This window comes from Hetaerina americana, unplaced genomic scaffold (genome assembly GCF_022747635.1).
Source record: "Hetaerina americana unplaced genomic scaffold, ioHetAmer1.1.p SCAF_47, whole genome shotgun sequence".
NCBI classification, from domain to species: Eukaryota; Metazoa; Arthropoda; class Insecta; order Odonata; family Calopterygidae; genus Hetaerina; species Hetaerina americana.
In genome coordinates, this window is record NW_027287063.1 from 2616647 (window position 1) to 2642019 (window position 25373).

General features: G+C 41.5%; 1 protein-coding gene across 1 annotated transcript in view; it reads right to left on the reverse strand.

The window, feature by feature from the left end:
• The window catches only part of Top3beta (topoisomerase 3-beta), a 38543-nt gene extending 18362 nt beyond the window's left edge, over window positions 1–20181 (reverse strand). Inside the window, exons 1-9 of the mRNA XM_071591484.1 lie at window positions 19976–20181; window positions 19724–19866; window positions 18985–19182; window positions 18175–18342; window positions 15557–15685; window positions 8974–9092; window positions 5133–5333; window positions 2197–2401; window positions 1268–1450 (exon numbers count right to left, since the gene is read on the reverse strand). Coding sequence (XP_071447585.1) covers window positions 1268–1450; window positions 2197–2401; window positions 5133–5333; window positions 8974–9092; window positions 15557–15685; window positions 18175–18342; window positions 18985–19182; window positions 19724–19866; window positions 19976–20066 — 1437 coding nt within the window. The 5' untranslated portion in view covers window positions 20067–20181. The remainder of the gene's footprint in view (window positions 1–1267; window positions 1451–2196; window positions 2402–5132; window positions 5334–8973; window positions 9093–15556; window positions 15686–18174; window positions 18343–18984; window positions 19183–19723; window positions 19867–19975) is intronic.
• Window positions 20182–25373: the final 5192 nt, after the last annotated feature.

Consider the following 25373-nt stretch of genomic DNA (forward strand, 5'->3'; position numbering starts at 1 on the left):
TTCTTATCCTGCATCTTCTGTCCTGCTGCTGTCTGTTTTTCTTTACAAGGGTTTCATGAGATGACGACCACAGAAGCCTTGCCTCTCCCACCGCCAGGCAAGACACACGGCCAATTAAACCAAGCCCCGTAGTTCCCAGGAATCATTTTCTCTCTACCGTTCATAATTTAAGTCTTGAGAATAATATTTTAGCTGGCTTTCCATTGCCTTCCTCAGTAGTGTTTTTAACGTGACACCATCACTCAATGGCCATGGGGTTGGATGCCTTTGCAGCTGCCTCACTGAGGAACAGACGCTGCGTGGACTCCATCTGGCCCCTAACCTTTTGACCTATCTGGCATTGCTGACCCTACCAGGAGCAATTATCATTGCTCTTACCAGCACAGCTCTAGGGGTCATCAGAACAGACAAGTCCTTCCACCAAGTTAGAGTGTAGTCCATGGGAGGTGCACTCCAAGTGTGATGAACTTCAAAGCATCAAATAGCTGCATAAAGCAATGCAAATATCTATATATTGTCTATAGTATCATCTATGGTGTTTCTGAAAGCGTAGATCCTTAAAGTTTCGCACTGGAAGTGCACAGCTCTGTATGATCCTGATGATGACTATTTAAAATTATCGATTACTATGCATGTTACTATTATGTCAGGTATTTGTTACACACCTTGATGATAAATTTTTCTTTTCCTTTTTATGCTTAATTCATGAAAATGATGGCACATAAATATATGAATACTCATTTGTGGAAGGAAATCATTGACATTTTTGGTAAGAATAGCAGTTTTTACAGACATTTTGTGAAATTTGGTTAGCTAATTTTTTACTGTCATCATTCAATGACTTATTACAGGTCAGGTAAATTAAATTCAAATATGGAACATCTGCTCATGATTTTGCTTTCATTTCCCACAAATTACCATCTCCATAGATTTGCACTTGCCCAAAATTAACACTTTTTCCCATCGCGCCCCTCAAAAGTGTAAAAGATAAGTGTCACTACATTTACGCATGCAACTTCCAATACTTTTGCGTGATGACACCAGGTAGACTGAAATTTAGTCCACTTTGAGCCAGCAGGTCTTTTTCAACTCCCTAAAAATAGTTGGGGTTCAAAAGCAGTGGTGAATGCATTATTTGAATATTATTTACTCACCACAGCAAAAACAGAACTGGTGATCAACAACTGCTCAAATCTTGGGGTGTGAAGAGGGGAGATTATCACCCCATTTGGCTTGGAACAAATAAACAATACACCAGAATACCAACCTCCTGAACAGCAACTTGCTCTCCATCTTCAAATGTCGGCAGGCTTTCATTCTTGCTGAGAGCCTGCCAGTGCATTACTTCGGTGTAGCCCGGGTCAAGCAGTGTGTGACCTTTGCAAGAGAACTTCTCATCCCCAATGAAAAACGTTGCTGTGGTACTGAGGTACTTGCAATCTCGGGACAGCTAAAAGATGACAACATTTTAATCAGAACAGCAGCAGTCATTAGATTTGCCCAAAAGCTGATGCCATTTAGCGTAAGTGAGATTTCAAAGAGTGTAGGAAGGAATATGGCATCCACAGTAGGCAACTTAGAATGAAGAGTCAAGAGATCTACCGTTTATATTTCATAAAAAGAAATCCAACTATTTATTAGAAAACCATTTAAATATTCACAAAGGCCACGAACACTAGAGCCAAGACGAGAATGCAGGTCTAAGGTTTTGAATGCCAATGGAGTGATCATCCCTCCAGTCCACTCCATAAGGCCGATGGCTTCAAACACATCTTTGAGGAAAGGGGTGCATTATTCCCAAATGAAGCAGCCAATACAAATTTCATCAGAGATCCAAGGTGTTTCGGCTGTTTCATGGAATTCAGTTTGTTCTATTTCAGCATTATCCATTGAATAGAACAGAATGCTACTACTCAACTTTCTAAAACTTGATCTGACATTTTGTAAATTTTAGTTTCAACTAATTTTCTCAATGCATCGACGAAAACTCTGAGAGGTATGAAAGGGAGATGATACATTATAGGGATTGGTTCATTTCATTGAGTCTAATTCTCTCAGTACTTGTTTGAGAAAGATATTTATTAAGTTCCATTGATTTCAACCAAAATTAAGCCAGCAAAAAAAATAATAAAATCATCACCCAGCCTACTGACACACCTAAGGCACAACTATTCTAGAGGCAGGCTAAAAACTCACCGTGGCAATGAAGTGTCGGCATATGTAGTCATAGAGCCTCCACGTGTCTCCGTCCAGTTCATCCCGGGAGGCAAGACGCATTGGCGTTATTGGAGGATGGTCCCCAACATCATGTCCCTTCTTTGGCTTGCTTATTCCATTGGCTAGAATCTCACGAACCTCTTCACCCCATTCAGAGCTGTTCTGCTGCATTTTCAACGTGCCCCTGGAATTAATCGTTCATTTCATGGAAGCACAGAGGAGGAACAAATACATTCCAGAAAACTTTCAACTCCATTTGACATTTTGACATATGGACACTCATTATTATCAGAAAAGTATTAGCCCTGTAACTGCACTGGAGTCAATTACTTCTCCAATGTCATTATGCCAAAATTTAATTCCACCCAGGTAAACATTTCAGTGAAGCAAACATAAATTTCAGCAAAAATGCTGCACTACAATGATTTATTTAGTGGAGGACTACAATCATTAGTATAATTACAACACAGCTACATTCAAAAAGATAAAGAAGTATTCATAGCTACAAGTCTGATGTTCTAATCTGAAAATTCACTGCAGCACTTATACATCAGAATAGCAATGAAAAACATTGTGGAACCCTAGTTGGTAGACATTGGCCATCTAGCGAGGGGGTTTGAATCCTGGCTGATAGCTCAGTGGGACCCAATTCAGCGGGTGAGATTTCTCAGAGGCTGCCAGAACTTTGCAGGGAAGCACACGTTGTGACTGGGGCCCCTGTGAGTGATGCAAACACTGACATTTGCACTCCAGCCACCTTTCTTGCTTTTGTGTTTACATGATTCTAGGACATCAGAAATACTCCTGCTGAAAGTTGACATTATTGCTCTCCTTTCAGTCAGAAAATATAGCATCTGGTTATTTCCGGAGCATGTCACGCAGACGTTGGAGGGGAAGGCACTGGTCACCCAAATCTGAGGGCAGGTTTCACTCATCATAGGAAAGGCGCCACCCACGGCAGACTAGATTCATAGAACAATCTTTAATCATTCCAGTCAGACTCAATTTATAGGAAAAACTTAGAAAACAGATAATATATCACTTGACGCACTTATTCCTTCATATAAGATTGTGCAGCATTACCAATAGACACTGAGAGGTACAAATATTATCAACTTCGCATTCATTGCACAAAAATTTTTTAACAAAAATATATATAAATGACTCATGACTGATCAATAGTACAGTAAACTGTTGATTATCCATACTTTTCTCTCTTTGCAGCACCTCAAATTATTAATAAAATTAGAGTAATAAAGATGGAAAATGCTTTGAAACTTAGATACCCTTTTTAAAAAATTACAAGTTTAAAATACCTGGGCTTTCTAAAAAGTTTTTAATTTCACAAGCTCAAAAGTTGACAACAGTATTTAATGTTTTAGTTTAAATATTTTTGTATTGACTGTACATTATCATTTCCCTTGCATTCATTAGCCCTGAGAATTCCACATTCTCCGTTGAGTTGAGAGCAGACATATTTCTACGCAACAAATAAGTTGTTAAACATCTACACTGCATTATTTTAATCGGTATATCATATGAGGAGTAGGAATCGACATCAGTGATCCTATTAAAAATTTTTCATTAGTTTTTTCCAGGCTACATGATTGGTTTAGCTTTCTAAGGAATATGCATTCTGCTATTTGCTTGACGATAGTTCTATTCTCTGGTAAATCGATACTTTCACCCTAATAAACTAACTGGAAAAATGTACTCTTCATTGCATAATAAACTCAAAGTAACCACACAGAATGGAAAAGGGCTTCTGCAGACATCTATTTTTATCACGACCATATTTGCAGGCCCAGGTGGCGTAACGTCCTTGCCAGCCAACCCAGAGGTCCTGGGTTTGTTTCCCACCTAGGTGGGTTTTCTTCCACCCAGGCTTGGGCATTTGTAATTGTCTTCAGCGCATTATTCAGGGCTTAGGTGGAAGGAGGGAATGTGAAGTCTCAATCTTGCTCCAATAAAGCCATGAAATGAATAAATATTATCTGCATATTTCAATTATCTGCATTCTTACATTAGCTCAGCTTCATTACGCATCCATTAGCACATGCGTAATTGATATTGAGAGGTTAGTTGATTATCATGACGTCAATCAGCACAAAATAGCATAATAATTTCATTTGGGCTGGACAGCTCTCTGCCTAAACCAATGCAATCAAAACCTCAAATTTAGGCAAATATTCACAGGCACAAAAATTTAGTGACATGATTTATATTTTATTTCTTGATTTGCATTCATATCTACACGTTACTACGCTCATATTGAGTACATTGGATAATTAACGTCAGTTTTTTCATAAATTGGTATTCAAGGTGTAATTTAATCAATTGCTAAAATTATCATCAGACAAAACAACAGCCAGTGTGTCAATCTGAACTATGATAAACATTATTCTTACGTTTTCTGGAGGGAGCAGTCTTTTTAAATTGTTTCAAATGAAGCCACGGCTGTGGGATGACCATAGATAACATATTTTGATTTGAAATTAATTAACATACCTTTAAAATAGTCAAAACAAGATTAAATCATTGAAAATTAAGCAGAAACCGGAAATTCAGCAAGTATATGCCAATATGAGAAACCTTGCGCTATTCAGAAAACCTACCTATTTGAGAAGTTTCACAAAAATTTTTCAGTGGTAAGCATTTTCAAATTGAATTTATTGAAACAGAGAGTTCACAAATTATGGTTACTTATTATTATTTCATTTGATATAACACTGTTAAATATTTCTTCTATGAATTATTAAAATACAGCTTAAAAATTTTTTCACCCAAAATTTGTACAAATCTCAATTTAAATTTTTTTCCACGAGTCATTTGAAAAACGAAACTTCTAGGTTTCTCTGCAAGCGCACACTTCAACATCAAATCAAGCAGGGTGCCCATTGTCACCATCAACTCACAGCAAATCGAAATTTTCCGGGTACTGTGTGGTCTCAGTTCGAGGGTAACTTATGTATCCTTGGGTGTAGAGGCGTTCGGCGATCTGCATGGCGTGGTGCGGGCTGAGGCCCAGGCCCGAGGAAGCCACTCGCATCAGCTCCACTGTGTTGAGGGCTATGGGCCTTGCTTTCGATTTTTCTTTTGTCGTGACACTTATAACTCTGTGGTATTGTAAAAATAAAACAGAGGTGAAATATGCGCATTGAAAATCAGCGCACACACCTTTTAATTCAAGTTTCATTCAGCCAAGGCAAGGGAAAATGAGAGGATATAAATGAAATGATCACCATAAACAGGACATTGAACTGGATTGCATGTCCAAAGAATGCTAATCAAGTTTCTAACTAATTAAATTACGTGCTATAATCCAGTAATTTAAAATTAAAAACCTTTCTACACTCAATTCTACAAACAAAAAGTAAAACTATCAAACAACTCAACATGATTGCACAGTTGCATGAAACATGAAATATAAAAATGGAGAAATATGGCTGCAGAGTAGGAACAACAGAATCGATAGCAATTGAAACATTTCCACCTATTTGACAAAAGAGTAGGGATAATCGTTGGCAAATACCATGCAGTAACACATCTCAATGGCATTTGCCAAATTTTGCAAGCACACGCACCATTCCATGAATTTATTTTAGATTTTTCAAACCCTGAGAGTGATGTAATGCAATAAGGTTATACTACAAGGATTCATAAAAATTCAGGGACCTGAATAGAATGCCATAAATCAAGGGAAAATGTGAATTCTGACGAGATAAAATCAAGGTTTCACCAGTTCTTAAATTACTTACACAAAAAATTCTAAGGTGCTTCAATTTTTGTTCTTACCCCCTCTAGATCGCACAGTAAAAGTTAAACGACAGAAGATAATAATAATAGCAACATGTTATAATCACATCAATATGTTGCCTTTTAAGAAAAAATATGAGGTGGCACACAACATGGTGAGTTTCATGACTAGAAGCTCCAATCGCCATATGAAAAACAACTCAATAGCACAAGCAAACACATAAATAATTATATACTTTTCCTGATTTTTTTAAGTTACTCGAAGTGAGATAGTATCTCACCTGTAAAATATCCATGGCTCTCTCAATGGGATCCTGATGTTCCTTCATATATTATTTTATTTCCCTGTCATAGCTTATACAACACCAATTACCACGGTAAAACTCAAATCTACGAGACATTTGCTAGACTACACAACCTCCAAGTCTGAAAGTTAGTAATCCTATTCGACTAAGTACTCATTAGTACCAAGTTGAATAGATATATATAGATAAGGGATTGAATCATTACTTTATATACACGCTCTGATGCTGAATTAAGGTATATCATCCATTAACTAGTCAACAAGTTCACCTCAGGCTTAGATGACATCCCAATCTTAATCCTTAAAAATCTTTCCTAGCGATTGAACAGCTTTTACTTTTCTTGGTAAATGAATCTCTTTGATCGATCTGGTGAGTTCCCTGTTCCACTCAAAGTTGCTGAAGTCATACCCCTATATAAGTGTAAGGGTACATATGAGATCTTAAAGGCCGATCTCCTTATTGAATCAATTTGGTGACATTTTTAAAATATTTTTTTATAGTTGGCCAATGTCTTACTTGGAAACCCACAGTCTACTATCCTCCTCTCAACATGGCTTTGGGACATCAAGATCTACTTCCACTGCCTCATATCCAATGGAAGAAGGGACCATTAGGTCTCAATTTTGCCCGCATAAAGACCACTATCTATCTATCACTCAAGTAGTTGATCAAATATTGTCTGATCTGGACAACAGATCTGAATCTGCAGCACTCTTCTTTGACTTCTCCAAGGCTTTTGATCACATTAACTATCACCTACTATTGTCAAAACTCACTGGCTTTGACATAACAGGTGTATCCTTTCAATGGAATAAGTTCTATTTTTGTGACAGACAACAATGTGTTTCCCATTTCAAAAAAGGGATGAGATATGTATCAACTTCCAAACTTATCAAATCAGGTGTCCTCCAGGGTCCTTTCCTGGGGCCAGTTCTTTTCCTTTTGCACATAAATGACCTGCCAGGAAGACTATATCCCTTGCCAGGCATACTCCCAATACTCTATGCTGATGACACTAATGTTTTTAGAGTCAGCCTCTTCTATCAATGAACTGCTGTCCAAGTGAATCCATGCTAGTGAATTCTGCTAGATGAGCGGTGCAAGCAAAACTCCCTCTCCCTCAATGTGGATATATCAAGCTTAGTATACTTTACTAACAAAAATAAGCCAAAAGCTAACATCAGTATAAATATTGATGGGAAATTGATTCCACAAAATTGCAGTTCTTGCTGCCAGGGCATTGAAGGAGATAGTAAATTATCTTGGGATGATCATATTAACAAGTTACGATATAAATTAAGCATAATTTGTTTTCTCATCAGAGTGATCAGGCACACTGTTAGTAATGATGTCCTATCAGCTGTGTATTATGGTTATTTCTAAGCACATACATGTACAGAGTCATTTTCTGGGGTTCCTCACCAAAACCTAGTACAATATTTAAAATACAAAAAGGGGCTGTCCAAATAATGTGCAATGCATCTTTTAATGCACCTTACCATTCCCTCTTTAAAAAACTTCACTTTCTGCCTCTTAGCTTCAAGTGAAACATTGAATTCTACAATAGCAGTGAAGATTATCATACTTATAATACCAGAACCTCTAAAAACCTGCACCATTCATTTGTAAGGACTAAAAATGCAGCACTTGGGCCTCACTCTTTTAACTAAGTTATCTGACAATGTGAGGAACCTCATTAATATGTAACATTAAAAAAAAACTTTGCGAATATCTGTTAAAGCATGTGTTCTACTCTGTTGATGAGCATCTGCAACTATAATTTGCAGCTGTATATTTTCTTTGACGTGTCATATATTTGTACAACAAATCCTTGGACATAAACAAATTGATTGGTTGATTGATTACTTTCACAGTCGCAGGGCAGAGGTAATGAAAATAAAACCTGCCATTACAATAGTCATAATAATCAATATGAATTTCAAGGAAAAGTATAAACTGTATTCAAAGAAATCCAAAATATCAAGATAATATTTTTATGCCAAAAGTTCCATTTCTCATAAAAAATGTTATTCTTTAAAAGATAACTTTTATCCTGACTTCACAATGAAACCTTTATCAGACAAATTTAAATTTCCAATCTTGTGAGATCTGCTACGCCAATATTTTAAAATATTATTTTCTCATCAATAGTTCCCTACAAATTTGCACGGCTATTTACAAAAGGGTCTAAATTGTCAGGGGATTGGGATGGTGTGATGGCTAATGCACTGGCATCCCACCCTGAGGGCCTGGGTTCGAATTCTGGAGGTGGCAAGATTCTTCAGATGCATCCCCAACCCTCCTTTGGGGTGACTGGCTATTTGGAAAGCACTTTAAGGGAGTATACTCTCTATCAAATGGGACGTTATCTTAGATGATCCCTGGGAGCCTGTTGTTAAAGAGTGCGGCAATGATGATGCTGATTATCTCTCACCCTTCCCTCATTCCCTGAACACCCGAATGCTAACAAATTACCCACCTCTCCCTGACGGTGCAAATTACCTCAGCCCCAGGTGACCTCCCGCATTCATTTACCACACACTATACTGGACACACATTCCGAATGCACAATCCTCTGTTCAATAGAAAATTTTAAAATAGACACTACCTGTTATATACACTTTAAGTAAGAAATAGGACCATTATGTCCAAAAAATGGGCATAGATTAATTTCCTACAATATAAGTATACTCACATTGCTTTCTTGTGCTCCTTGATCAGTTGAAGGAACATGACGGCAACTTCTTTGTCAAAGCTGCGAACTCTCTCCCACTCAAGAGTAAGGTCACGGCCATCATTCGTTCGAATTATTGCCTAGTGAAATGACATACATCTGCATCAAAACAAATATGTGCCACAGTTGAAATTAAAGCAAAGAATAAAGATCATCCATTCCTAAAGGGACTTCCAACCAGACAGAGAAACCTAAATTCATTAACTAATCAAGCTAACATTTTCAGGGGGCCATCATTAGTGTATTCACACTTACACCATTTAAATCCTCTCCACTGCCTTCATCATCATGATCCATCATGCTAGAGCAAAATTTCATGAAATGACTTCACATTTGACTCTTGCAAGCCATTCATTTAACAGTCGTGTCTTCAATAATGCCTAAGCCAAATCACAAACCCATCCACCCACATAGCCAAGACCCCAATCCTTCCACCTCCTAGTAGTAGTAGTTTTGAGGGGAGGCGACCGACAGCTAAGGTCATTTGCGCCATAGGGGATGGACAGGAAAGGATGAAGGGTGAAGAGAAACCCGGCGTCGGCATTAGCCTACTCTTTACGAAAGGCGCCAAGGGGTCTGCAGTTTAACGTCCCATCTGACGGACGGCGTACTCACTCAAAGTGCCCTCCACAAAGCACCTCAAGTAGGGATCGAGATACCTCTAAAAAATATTCAACACCGCCGGGATTTGAACCCGGGCCCTCAGGGTGGGAACCACCTCCTACCCCACATGACATAATTTGGGTCTGGACTGTTTACCTACCACATTTCCACCACACTAGTCCCTAAACCCTCCCCGCACTACAACCTTGACGTGGTGGAAGGGCTTGTGCATTCCGATGACCCCTAGAGCTGTGCTGGCGGGAGTAGTAATAATTGCTCCTGGTAGGGTCACCCATGCCAGATAGGTCAAAGGTTAGGAGCAAGACGAAAGGTAGTCCACGCAGCGTCTGTTCCTCAGTGAGGTGGCTGCAATGGCGTCTGACCCCAGTGGGGCGGCCAATAAGTGATGGTGTCACGTTAAAAACACTATTGAGGAAGGCAACGGGAAACCACCTCAATTATCATTCCCAAGATTTAAATGATGGACAAAACAGAGATTTTGAGTCCTGGCAACTACGGGGCTCGGCCCAATCGGCCGTGTGCAGTGCCAGGCAGCGGGGGAGGTAAGGCTTCCGCGCTTGTCATCCCACGAAACCCTTGCAAGGGAAAACCAGCAGCAGCAGGACAGAAGACGCAGGAGAAGAAGACCAAATTAGATAGAATAGGAACGTGGAATGTTAGGATAATGATGAGGACAGGGAAATTGGAGAATGTTAAGCGAGAGATGTAAAGGGGAAATATAGTTATGTTAGGTCTATGCGAGGTGAGATGGAGGGATAGCGAGATTACTGGAGTGATAATTATAGAATAATATACAACGGCGGGGACGAGAGGCAATGAGGGGTTGCCATAGTATTAAATGAAGAGGTAGGAAGAAGCGTAGTCAACATAGGGCAGGTAACGGATAGATTATTACTAGTAGAAATAAAAGCAGAACCGACGAACTTGGTTATTATTCAGGTATACATGCCACCGAGCAACCATAAGGAAGAAGAGGTCGATAGGATATACGATCAGTTAGAGGACATAATCGCGTGCGTTCCCGCAGGAAAACATTTGATAGTGATGGGGGATTGGAATGCGACGGTAGGCAAAGGAAGAGATGGTATTGAGGTCGGGGACTACGGTTTATGGTTTAGACATGAGGAATGACCGCGGGGAGAAAGCAGTTGAGTTCTGCAGGAGACAGGGGTTAGTCATCACCAACACTTGGTTTAGACACCATAAAAGACGCAGGTATTCATGGAAAATGCCAGGTGACTCAGGAGGTATCAGCTGGATTATATTATGGTTAGACACAGGTTAAGGACCGGTGTGATAAATTCACACGGCTTCTCGGGAGCGGTTGCGGACTCTGACCACAATTTAGTTGTAATGAAATGTAGCGTCCGTTTCAGAAAGATAAGGCAGGAGTGGCAAGTTAGAAAATGGAATGTAGAAGCATTAAATGGTTTCAAAAGAAAGGAGTACAAACAGGCGATAGAGGAAATCATGGAGGATGGCAAAGAGCTAAGTACTGTCGAAGAAAAATGGGAAAGTATCAAGAAAGGGTTGTCCAAAACCGCAAAAGACATTATTGGAAGCGTTAACGCTAAAAGGACTAGGAAACCATGGATTACGGATGAGATGATTACAAAGATGGATGAGCAGAGAAAATGGAAGAATGTCAATACAGAGTTAGGCAAAATGAAGTACAAAGAATAAAACAATAAATTGAGGCGGGCAACAAATAAAGCAAATGAAGCATGGTGGAAGACACAGTGCCAGGATATGGAAAGTCTGCAGAGGAAGGGTGAAATCGGTGCGCTGTACAGCAAAGTTAAATCTTTATCGGGAAGTACGAAAGGGACATCTATGCTAACAGTTAGAGATAAGGTGGGTAAAGTAATAGTTGACACAGGAAAGCTCTAAGAGAGATGGAAGGAGTATATAGAAGAACTGTATAGTAAAGAACTTTGACCAACAAAGTTAGACATTGAAAAAGAATAAGATGTAGAGGAAAATAGCTTAGGACCAGGCATACTAGACGATGAGATAGAAAGGGCATTAAGGGAGATGGAACTAAATAAGGCCGTAGGGGTAGATAAGATTCCCGCGGTACTATTGAAATGTTTAGGAAAATGTGGGAGGAAAAGGCTATTTGGCTAAATGGACTACAGGACAATAAGTTTGATATCCCACGCAGAAAAAGTTGTTCTTAGGATAATAAACAAAAGGTTAGAGAGTAGGGCAAATTATTATTCAGGGGATGATCAGTTTGGGTTTAGAAAGGGCAGATGTACGCGTGATGCCATTGCAGTAATGAGATTATTAAACGAGAGGAATATGGAAGACAACCAGGAGGTATTTGCATGTTTCTTAGATTTCGAAAAAGCGTTTGATAGAGTGATTTGGGAAAAACTAATGGGTATATTGAAGAATTTAGGAATAGATTGGAGGGAAAGGAGGCTAATCTGCAACCTGTACATGTCTCAGACTGCTCGGGAACAAGTGGGGAACGGGGAGTCCAGTTGGGCAGTGTTAGGAAGAGGTGTAAGGCAGGGTTGCCCACTATCACCATTGCTGTTCAACCTGTATGCAGAGGAAATGATTTAAGAGGCATGGGAAGAACTGGAGGTAGGAATGAAAGTGGGAGGGGAATTCGTGAAATCAGTTAGGTTTGCTGATGACCAAGCTTTAGTTTGTCAGTCAGCCAAGGGACTGCAAGCATTGCTTAGTGAATTGTAAATTCAATGCGACAGGTATGGGATGAGAATCAATATTAATAAAACAAAGGTTATGCGATTTTCTAGAAAGAAAAAGGCTTTAGCTATATACTAAAATACGAGGGCAAAAACTAGAGCAGGCAGAACAGTTTACGTATCTCGGTAGTGTTTTGAACCAACACGCTCAAAGTAGTACGGACGTAAGGAGAAGAATTGCGCTAGGCAAAGAGGCTTTCATAAGGAGGAGGGAGTTGATGACAGGGACGTTGAGTAAGGATGTTAAGAAAAGACTCGTAAAAACTTTGATATGGAGCGTAGCTATGTACGGCACGGAAACGTGGTAATTGAAGTAGGAGGATAGACGTAGACTGGAGGCTTTTGAAATGTTGGTTTGGAGAAGAATGGACAAGGTGGAATGGACGGAAAGGAAAACAAAAGAGGAAGTACTGGGTATGGTAGGCGAAGAGAGGGGTTTGCTGGGAGAAATCCTATAAAGGCAGGAAAAGTGGATGAAGGGGGTATTGACCGGCAGTGGGATGTTGAAGACTGTAATTGAGGGGAGAATATTAGGCAAATGAGGAAAGGGAAAGAACAGGATAGGGATGTTGGACGGGATGAAGGGAGGAAGAAAGTACTCGGAGCTGAAGAGGGACCTGATGTAGGGTAGGATGTTGTGTTTTGCTAGGAGTCACAAAATATTTAATTAGTAATTATGTACATCCAAAAACCTACCTTAACTGGTAGATTACCAAATAATAATAAATAAATAGTCCCTAAAATACATCATAACTACCTGGTAGTAGTAGTTTTGAGGGGAGGCGACCGACAGCTAAGGTCATTTGCGCCATAGGGGATGGATAGGAAAGGATGAAGGGTGGAGAGAAACCCGGCGTCGGCATTAGCCTACTCTTTACGAAAGGCGCCAAGGGGTCCGCAGTTTAACGTCCCATCCGACGGACGGCGTACTTACTCAAAGTGCCCTCCACAAAGCACATCTAGTAGGGATCGAGATACCTCTGAAAAATATTCAACACCGCCGGGATTTGAACCCGCGCCCTCATGGTGGGAAGCCAGTACGTTAGCCCCCGCACCATCTCGATCCCCTAACTACCTGGTGATGCTCACAATTACACATAGGGAAAAATTAACAGGTTGAAAAACAAAGACACTTGCCTGCAGCTCAAAACCCAGTTTTTCTTTATATTTCATGGAAAATCAACCCTTTACCACATTTATAAATTTTTGAACATATTTTTATCAATGAATGCCTTTATTTTCATGCTATGCACAAAAATTATTTTACATTTAACTACAAAAATCAATTTCCTCATCACTGTTTCTTTGGTTTTAGTTTTAATTAGTTCATCAGTTGATTCTTTGGTATCTTAGGTATAAAAAAACTGCAGAAGCCTTTAGTATTTTTTCGCAAAAAAACTTATTTACAAAGTAACAACTATCATTACACCAGAGCAGGTTTTGCTCTGAACTTGTAATGGGCATATACACTACAGAATGAGTATTACACAGCAATGCTTCAAGCATGCAATAAGGCGTGGGTACATGCAGTGATCTCAAGGGCATCATTGGAGGAGCATACCTTTGAACAAATTTTACTACAATGTTTCTATGCAGGATAACTCCCAGGAATTGGGCACTGGAATTTTGTGGAATGCTTACACCTGCTGCTGCATCTTCTGAGATTGCAGTGAAAACTTTGTTTTCAATAGTGAAATAAATCAGCCTGTAACTGTCTAAATTGGGTTTTAGGAAGTTACGAAGACACCATTCATTGACAATCTGAGCTACTTCAACTGCTCTTTCTGCCAAACTGTCCACTGAGGAGGCTGGCATAATTATATTTGTATCCTTGGCACACACTAATGGGTCTATTCCCTTAATGGAATTAAGCTTAACTGGAAGATCATTAATATAAATTAAAAATATAGATATATATAAAGATATGATTCAATCCATTTGTAGGACGTGCCTCTTATACCGTAACATTTCAGTTTATACAAAAGTAGCTGATGATTGATGCAGTCAAAAGCTTTAGTGACATAAAAAAATAACACTTAAGTTTCAGTTCTATCATCCAATCCTATAAGTATTTGATTGACCTTGTAATATTTGTCTGTTGTAGCGGACCTTGTTTTTCTAAATCCATGTTGAGATGTTGAGAATCGGTTATGTGTTTCAAGATATTATACGATGATAGAAAACTATTTCAAATATTTTCCATAACTGGTTCAACAGGGATATATAAGAATTCATGGCCATTTTGCAACCTTTGCCTTCATATATTGGCACTATTTGGGCTGTTTTCAGCGGGCTCGGGAAAGTTCCAATTTTTTGGGATTCATTAATTAAGAATAACAGCTGAACTTTCATTGTATTAAATGACCTTTTTACGACTATCCCTGAGATGTCATCTAACCCAGGACTAAAGGAGAACGACTAGGAATCCTCAAAGAGAGAGCATTCTTTGGTAGATTTTCCCACGATCGGCAATTTATGGCGTCTAGGTTTGTGGCTCAGCATAACAAATCCACCTTTCCCCTCTGCAGAAAGTTCTTTTACGCCACTTTCATCACATTTTATGTCAGAAATACGAGGTAGCACAGGGTAGTGATTGAGGGAGTGGTAACAGGCACATTTGTTGAGATCGGCATCTGTTACGCTTTCACGTTGTCACTGCTAAGTGTAGACCGACCGGAGGTCAATTTATCAGAAGCAAAAGTCATTGAATCTTTCTCAGGGTTGACTTTAACAATTTCAGCAAATGACAAACCCTAAGAAATATTGTTAGCCTTTTTCTTTGCGAGTGAATATTTTAAAATTATCATTTCCTCTTTGAGCACACCGATATCTGATGCCAGGTCAGACAGATAGCGCAAGCTGATTAGAACGTCAAGAAAAAAGTTTCCAAAAAATATCTCTGCACTCAAATACGGCTTTCAAAAAGGGATCATTCAGATTAGTGCATTTAGAATGAAAAAAGCATGGACATAATTTGCAATTGATAACTTTATCTGTAGAATTAAAGGAAACATCAAAGGAGCCATACTGGCTTGCAAAATTACTGGTTGATTGATAAAAGTTCAGTATACTGAATTATAGAAGAGCATCACTCCTTATAACGCAAAAATAATTTCCTACCTAGTGGCTTAAATAGAATACAGCAAAACGTGAACTTTAATGCTAAATGGCAGATCAGTCATGAATTAGAAAATCCAAACCTGTATAATCCAATATGCCTCTGGAGTAAAAGTTTGAATTTCATCATGCCTCTGCACACAGAAGCCGAGGGTTGGCGTTTGGCAAGGACCGTAGGAGATTAATGAGGCATCCAAATCCCCATACTTTCCCTGAAAATGTAAAATAATTAGCAGAGGTTAGTCTTTAAAATTAGAAAAGAGCAATACATTGCCAGAAAAGAAGATAGCCATCAAAAGTGAGGAATCGCAAGGAATAACTTCTAACAGGGTGGCAAAGGGCAGCTTTCCGGGAAATAATCCATAAAAATAGCTTGCAGCAATGAAATGAGAAAGTATGAGATGGCAGCAATGAAGATACTGACGTTTGATGGAGGAGACTCTCTTAACTGGGGAAAAATGCAGCCTTGTTTTACTCAAAAAAGAAAAAGTGCGAGCAGGTTGTTCAAAGGGCAAAAGGGACAACACACAAGGAAGATTGGGGTGAAGCAGATTTGAAGGGCATGAATTACATTAACAGTGAAATAGCAATTAGACAACTGGAATTTGTGAATGATTTAGAAACCGCATATTATGTCGTGACATAGTTCAACAAATGGCATTTGAAACAGTCGACAACATTTCAAATAGTGGTTACGAATGGATGGGTTAGAAAATCTGAACTGAAAGACTATTATGATATGGACTTATTTTTTTGTGATTTTGAGAAAGTTAAAAGTAAGCCCATAGCCTGAGGAGCAAAAAATTCAGAAAAGAAAAAATAAATTATAAGTCAAGGACTTTACCAAAATCATACAGCCAGATTATTGATTTAGTTTATGTATTGAAAGATTATGGACGAGCAAAAGAATAATAAGAGCAAGACTACGATGCACGACTTGAATGAGGAAGAAGAAGCTTCAATGCATTTTATATTAGTATCTACGACTATGAAGTTAACTTCATGACAAAAGACTAAAAGAATTGAATATTTAGCAAGAAGCTATAGACTAGAAAATACAATGTGTTATTCCAAACAAATAAGAGTTAAACTGGAAATTAGAACCAGCTCATGGCATAATGTTAAGTATCAGAACTTGAATGGAAAACTTTTATGCATAAGTTCGGGAACAAAATCTAAAATAAGTTTTAAATTACTTTAGTAGATTTCAACATAGTTCTTTTGAAACTCATTTCAAATATGCCCTGTGGGTAACAAGTACATATTTATATTGAGCAAACAATTTGAAAGTGACTCATTAGTGGCAATGGAGATGCTCTGGCTTGTTTTGTGGATGCCAGTTGGGCAAGAGATATTGCAACAAGCGAAAATCAGCATCGGGCTATGCCGTGAGATTGTTTGGAGATGGAATATTTTGAGTCAAATGAACAAAGCCGTGAAAGCAAATCTTCCACACTTGCCGAGCACAACTCCATGGATAGGAATTGTGTGGTCATCAGGTACCCAGGAGTGCCACCATTGCTATCACTAAAATGTTTAAAAATATTTATTTTATTTATTTATTTTATTTATTCAGTATAAGTCCGAAAACAGTGCATTCTGGCCTTTACATCGAACTATTAACAACGATAACAATGATCACATTTACAAACACCCAAGCCCTAGATGGAGGGAAACTCACCCAGGCGGGAATCGAACCCGTGACCCTTGGAATGGCAGACGAGGACGTTACCCCGCCGCCACCGGGGTCTGCATAAACATTATTTATAATGAAAAGTAAGAGCGATAAAGGCTTCAAGACATCACTATGATTTAACAGTCCGGCACCTGGGGGAGAAGGCTGCAGCAAACATGCTCAAGTTGGATTCCAGATAAAATATTGCAATGCAGCCGGAGTCCGCCCCTACCCCGGTCCCCTCATTCCTTCCATCCAGTTGCCTCTCCCACCCCTCCACAATCGCCTGCATCTTTCTGCCCCTTCTCGCTCACCTCTCATCACATACGCATGCCTCTCCAACAAACCTTTTGGTTTTTGCATACCCCTGCCTCCTGCAAGCCTCTTCCCAACTTGACTGTGTCTGCTTCTGTGATTTTGCCAGTATTCTCAACACCCTCAATCGTACTCTTCCAAAGCATTAACCCAAAAATACTTACAGCATCCATGGCTCTTGCTCAGCCTTCATTTCTGATTTCCCAAGCAGAGAAAAAGATCTCTGTCATCACATCTTGTAAGACAGTCGCCACCATCTTTGACCACAAATTCAGATTCATCCCTCACCACAGAGAAATTACGTCTACAGCCATGTCCATTACGAGGAATCACCACATATTAACCGACCCAACACCTCAACACACTCTGCTCGACTCATCCCTGCTCACTTTCACCCCCCACGCCAGAAACACTGTGGTGGCCTCGCACCTTGTCCACCCCAATTCATGTCACTTCAATTTTGTTATTCCATTACTCCAATTTTTCTACTTTGACATATTCATGTTACACGATTGCATTCACAACATGAACAAACTGAAGGCAGCATTTTAAACTGCCAATTAAGTGAGGGTGAATTCTTTATTGAAATGTTTTTTCTGCATAATGAAAAGAATTAACCAAGTGAGCCAAAAGTACACCAGGTTGAACAATTCGCCCAAAAACAATTTATCACAAAAATGGCAGACAATAAAACAAGTTTTCACCACAAACCTGAAAGAACCTTGTTTGAAATCTTGTGAAAGCACAACCGATGCGAAGGTCCAGCTCCTGTCTGGCGTCAACGCTCTTCGCTTCATTCTCATTTGGCTTCACCAGACTCGCCATGGCTGCTTTGATGTCCTTCTCCGTTATGGCCGAAAATTTGGCTCTGAACACAGCCTAAAAGGTGATTCAACACACAGTTCACAGTGGATATCCCCACCCTTTCACACACGAATGCTACCGTTGCTCACAGTCAACACGTCTCACCCTTATCTTAGAGCTGCTTAGCACTAGGGGCAGCTAGAGCGCACTGAATGGATTCCTATCACCCCAAGTGACAGGTTGCATTTGCATTTGAATATGAGTTGCCATTCATTGCAAATGGCAAGTCATTTTCAAATTTTAAATGCATGCTCAGTTAGAATTAAAGCATGCAGAATAGTCCACACACACACACAAGAAGAATAGAAGTTTACTGCTGCAATCGAGTAGAAATAATTGCTCATATTTTTACAAGTAATCAGGGAGATGCCATGATCAGTATCATGGATCAACCAATACACAAATATTATAGGTTAGGCAAAAACAAACAATGGATTGGTTAATTGAGCCATACCTTAAGAATAATAACGTTTAATCTTGTAGAATGACTCGAAGGAAATATGTCTGACCATTTTAATGAGCCGAACCATATGAATAAATACAGAGGAATTACATTGTACGATTGAATCTCCGATCACCTGCTTTGCATTCATATATAATAACACAGCCTGTTTTGTAGCTTAAATCAAACTTAAGAGCTCTGTAAAGTATGCTTACCTCAAGATTGTAAACATCCCTTCGCATGCTACCTTGGACAGCATTCATGACTTCAAAACAAATGTTTTCTCCTTCCTTATCACAATCAAGCCATAGAATGAGATAGTCACAACCTTTCGCCTCCTGGGCAAGAAATGCAGGCATCTTAAGCTTTGGTGTAGCTTCTTTCTTCTCTGTTGGACAGGAAAATAACTCGACCTTTGAAACGTACAACTGTGGTTAGCAGTAGTATAGGATCTGACAAATAGATATAATTATCAGTATTCAAGTTAAGCTTATGCAGCCCACAAGATAAATACTCCACTATATTTGACAAAGACACTCACTTCAGTACCTATATTGGACGGTCACCACACTCCCTAAAGATTTCTACATGAGATTAAATTTCCAATGGAGTATTGCAGTACCTTATTTACTAATATATTTTATATATAAGTTACACACACATTGAGAATGCTTAGAAAATGATTAATTAGGCAGCGTATATTCACAAAGAAAATTTTAAAGAAAAAGAAATTAACTCACCAGGTCTCATTATAAGAACATTAATTTATAAACTATTAAATACGTATAATTAGAATTCTTAGTTCATATAAACAATTATTAGACGAATAGAATAAATTAAATTAACCGGATACTACAAGGCAATGAGTGAATTTAAGAAATGCATTATGAAACCTTCCATTACACATTAAATGAAAGATTTCTTGTAAAAGCAATGCAAAATTTCCCCACTCACAGGATCGACTCTGTCCCAATTGTTGAATTTTCCAATGAAATCTAAACTCATCACGTGTCCACAAACAGATGTCATTTTGAACTGAACTGGCTCTCCACGAAATGATCCGCTCCATTCATGAATAGAGCAGGATTGATTGAAGCCTATAATAAACGAACGTTTAGTTTGATCACAGTAACCATCATGGATGTTGGTTTGGCGATTAAAAACAAAGAATAACCCAATATAAATATCATGCTGCATCAATATCACCTTTGCGAGTATGACATTTGTTGTTACTCAAAATATTGGCCAATGAAGCCGCTAAAGACGGCTTCTCAGCCACCATTAATGCCACTTTCATTCTGGCAAGACTTGTCTCACAATGCTACGATATTACTAGCAATTCCATTGAATTAAAATAACACCTTTTCAAAGGTGCTGTAAACGGGGTAACACGCACACTTGCACTCACTTGTTTCATATTATGATACGCGGTACCTGCTACCTGGCGGTAAACTTTGGAAACTAGACGCGAATTACGCGCCGAGTTATTTATGAATGTGTTTAAAAGAGGGCAAAGCAGTAATCGTCGCACTTTTTCCAATTTTAACTTCCACTTCTCTGAAAATGCCATCGCAATCTACGAGCTTGAGTGAAGGTCGTATCTCAGAGCGTTTCTACCGCACATCGAATTCTAATTTTTTCACGAATTCTTATCTTTCGCAGAGGAATGCAGCGCCCCGGCGAGAGATGGAGTTGGCATCCAACGGATTCTGCCAACCCTTCCGCTTTGGCGGACGCTCCGAAGTATGGGCGCAACGTCCTCGGCTAAAACTCAACACCACAGAGGAGAAAAAATGACGATAAAAAGGATGAGGAGAAAGGTTGATGGCACTTTCGTGGGGTAGCCTGTCGAGATAAGTGAAAGGATAATCCAGAAATGAGGGCAAATTAAGATCTAAAAATTTTTTCCCACCCATCTAAGTTGATTCAGTATTTTATTCGATTCGTGATCGTTTGGATATCGGTTATCCTGTCATCAAGCAAAGATATTTGAGCGAATTGAGATAGGGTTATCACGAAGTCGTCTAAATTGAGAAAGAGGGAAGTGGGGAGGAGTATCTGCCGACGATCGATGACGTTATGAGGGGGCGATGGTGACGTCGAGGAGAAGTTGTACGCCGGGAAAATGGGTTTCAGCGGCGTCGGTTCGAACGGTCCAGCGGCGCACCCCCTCCAGTCCATGCACTCTCCTCCCACGGAGTCCGTCCTCCCCACGCCCTTACAATCCTTATCCCGATCCACTTCTGCCCTTTTCACCCATTCCTTCCCACGGCGACCCCCCCCCCCCCCACGGCCTCCCAACTCCGGCGCTTTCTCTCTCCTCTCTCAGACTCCACAAATGCAAACGCGCGTAACACCGCATCGGCCGGCAGGTAGCTCCGCGATCGCGCGCGCACTCCCCTTCCTCCCTCCCTCCTCAACAGGCAGCAGCAGCAGGAGAGAGAGAGAGAGAGGCAAGAGAGAGGGAGAGAGGAAGAGGCATCGGGTCAGTCGCGAGTCAGCTTGCGTCGGGGCCGCCCGTCCGTGAGAGAGAGAGTGAGAGACCTGTTTTCTCTCCTCCCTCGCTACGCCCCCCCCACCCACCCTTCTCTCTCCCCCCAGTGCATCTGTATTCTCCCTAAGTGTGTCCTCCCCGACGAACATTCCCTCGGCAACCCATTGTCGCTGTTTGCAAAGTGCGTGATTGTTGTGTGTGTGTGTGCGCGCGCGTGTTTGCCAATGCGACCCGGTCGCCCGCACTTGTTTTCCCCTCCGCCACATCTCTTTTTTGCTCTCCTCTGACGAACGGGAGCTACAGAGATTTTACCCGTCTGTTGGTCTCGACTGCCTCCCCCCCCTCTCCTCACCGTGTCCGTCCGCGGATGGACGAAAGGGCGAAGAGAAGGAGGTCTGCGGGCCGCCCGTGTGTCGCGGCCACAATACACATCGTACACATTCTCTCCTCCGCGATCCGAACCCCGCCCCCTCCCCCCCTACTCTCATTTCCCCTCCTCCCCCTCCCTCCCCTTCCTTCAACTCCTCCTCTTCTTAATCTGGTTGGCAAGAGAAGAGAAAGTGCTTCGAGCCTTTTACTGGAGCTCCCCCCCCCCTCCCTCTGCATTCGGCGCGGCTTGCGCTCGCTCGCCTGCCGTCAGGGAAACCGTGATTTCTAGGCCGAGAGCGGAGGGAAAGGTTTTTCGGCTTTATCGTTTTCGCCGCCCACCGCATTCGAACAACGCACACCACTCATCCATCCATCCTCCACTCAAACACACACCGCGGCGCACACGCGGGCTCCACTCCGCGGACGGCATTCCTCTGCCCCCCTTTGACCGCCCCGGTGGTATTGAGTATTCGGAATAATCTCGAGGACCCCCGTCGCTCCACGCACTCGGAGTAGTTCCGAATCCCGGGCACTCCACAAACAGTTCGTTTTCCACGTGCGCGCGGCACGTCCTGGAATTCCGTCCCCCGTCCTAACCGGGCGGCGCCTCATCTTCCCGGAGTGCTCGTCTGCGGCTTCGGTTTCATCGGAGAGGCATAAAAGAATGTGAAATACATCTGTCGATTCCCGTCGGATCCCCCTCCCTAACTTTCCCCTGGAGTGTCCGTCAATTAAGGAGTTTTTGTCGCTATTAATTCAACCTCCCACGTCGAGGCAAGTGAGAGGAGTGCTGCGCCGGATTAACGGTTTCTCCGATCGAATAACGCGTGGAGTTGGTTACCTCCCCCTTCTGGAGCCTCTCGACCGGCCCTCGTCGCCATGAGGAGGAAGAGGAGGGGACGGTCCTCGGGCCCCTGCGAAGACCGCGGCCTCCGCCCGGGGGCCCTGGCGCTCCTCTTGGCCGCGGCCCTCGCGTGTTCCGCGGCCGGCGGCGCTTCTGCCGCGGAGTCCGTCGGCGGCGGGGGCCCGCTTACCTGCCCCTCGCCGTGCCGCTGTCGCCCGGAAGCGAGGGAGGCGAGCTGCAGGGGAGCCAACCTTGCTCACGTCCCGGCCGAATGGTCCGACCAGCTGAGGGCTTTCGCTAAACTGTGAGTGAACGCCCACCCACCGACCGAAAATAACCACAGAGGGTTCTCCCCTCTTATTAAAGCCATGCCCAAAACGGGCTCATTCGAAATGAACGATTTTAGGCGATTAACTGTGGAGATGAAGGCAGGAAGAATGTGTGCGCGATTTAAGAAGGGTTAATTGTGGTGAGGACTGCATTGGAGTGCGCCTCGTCAGACGACACTGAGAAAGGGAGGGGTTTCAAGGGTCAATCCAAAATCTACTTTCAAAGATGCCCGCGAATCGAATCCGGGGCCTCCGATCATAAGACAACCAAATAGTAATGAACTTGGGGGAATCTCTGAGTGATATGACGATAAGAATTAAGCTTTGAAAATCTCCACAAACAGGTTTTTTCAATGCAACTCTAAGGGTCTATTACGGGATCATTGGGTACGTATGGTAAAGTGCAGTGAAACGCCATAACAAGCGAACCAATCGTGTTACATTAATAAGTGCGTTTTTGGAATTTTACAAAGTTTAATTCTTTTCACTAAGGAGCCCATATGTTGACTCAATCTTCTAAATAGAAGCTGTTAAAATCTGTTACTTGTTTCCCATGTATTCTCGGAGATTCGGTCAGACAAAATGTTCGTAACAGAAAACTTCTTTCTTTATTATGATCACTTAGAATCCTCCTCCAAGCCACCGCCCGCTAGGGTTTCGTGGCATGTGGGGGTTGCCGAAAAACTTGAGGCGTTTAGTTTTGGTCTCGGAATATTGGTAATCATGCGGCTACATTTATGTTAATTTTGAAATAGATTTTGCCCTCACACCTGTTTGAGTGCGGGGGCAACCGACTTGGGGCCAGGATAGTAACTGATGTAATCTTATCGAGACAAATGTTGTTTACACTTTTACCTTAAACCATTACACGTTATTTTGCAAATAAATAGATTTACGTGTAATTGAATTGCAGCCAGGGCACATAAATAAACAAGTGATTCTTCGGCATCAAGTTCAGCGGCTCCATTCCCAGCGGCAAACTTACCTCGCGTGACACCGTTGCTGAGGAAACATTTTCAAATGTTTTAGTAAAGTAATTATTCTCATGATGTCAAGAGTGTGCGCTAATAAAATTATATTTGAACAACTGAGCTATCTTTGACATGAGTGACATTAATTACTCGACTCGATAAGATTCTAGTCAAGACGTTTCTTGCTGCTATCTACAGCTTTCAATGACATTTCATCACCTTAGGAGCACCTTTAATTGAAATCAAGAGGTAGGACAACGAATATCTAAAGAATGAGCACTAAGCACACTTCCCTTCTTGGCAAACGTCCGCTAATCACCGGAGCATTTTACGAAGGAAAATTTTTAAGACATGGTTAGAGGCGTAACTTTGCAGAGCTGCTTCATATTTATGTAAACCTAAACCCTTTGTATTTCCGCATGGACTGATTTCCCGCGTCTTTGATTTCGTGTTGGTGAAAAATCACGATGAATCCTAAAGATGTGTCGCCACTTCGGGTTCTAGACTGTGCAATATGGGAATATTATAATTTGGAACTGTCACCTCTGCTCTTCCGCTTCCCGCGGCCGCGATGTGTGATCGAAGACGAAGCGGAGGGCGCGTGGCAGGGGGTGACCGCCCCTCTGCTTCGAGGGGAAGGAAAAGCTGTCGGCTCGAGCGGTTGTTATGTACACACACGCGGTGCGTGCCTGCACTTCATAATAATTTCCCGATGTGGTTTAGTGGTTGGGGGTCGCTCGTCGCCCCCCTCGTCAGCCTCCTTAGAGATGTCGACGGAAGGAGGAGTGGCTGAGCACCACGGCGCGGGAAGGGAGATTCGACTCTGGCGGGGAGTGATGGAGAGGTGGGGGAGGGAGGGAAGGTGGCCAATTGTTTCCAAAGTATTTTGGTGAAATTTTTGACACTATTGTATATTAATTTTTCGTACTGTGTTTTAGGCATGATCGCATATTAAGTAAGTCACGAGTACCATATTTATGGCGTTTACCCTGAAAATTGTTAGTTTAAGAAACCTCTATTGAATGCAATGTCGAGTCTTCTTTTAAAGAAACAAAGAAAAACTAGTTATCCTCTTTTTTTCGATTTTGCATGATATTTTCACTCAGGAAGACCTGAAAAAAAACTACCGGAAAATGAGGGAGTGTCGGGCACGGAGGAGGGACGAGAGTGAGGGTTGTTGGGGAAGGGGGCAGGGCAGGTGGATGCAGGAATGAGAGGCTGCTGGATACAGGAAATACAGAGAGGCGTTGAATGGAGGGTTGAGCACCAATGCAGATACGGAATATTGGGCGGGTAAGGCAGAGGAAGGGATAACGGCAAGACATTATTGAATTGGGGGAGGCAGAAAGAATGCAGGGCTAAAAAACGAGCTATCTGGAAATATAATTTGGGTTTTAAGGATATTTAGTGCCGTGAATGGTGTCGGTGGTGTCACTGATGGACGTCCATTTCTCCCCGTGAATTCCACGCTCGCGAATCCGCGGCTCCTGAATGAGCGGGCGCGGTGAATGGGAGTGAGGGTGTGGAATGAAACGGACCTCGCGCGGCACCTTCCGCCTCGGTGATCATCCCCTCAAAGGGCCCCCGCAGAGACACC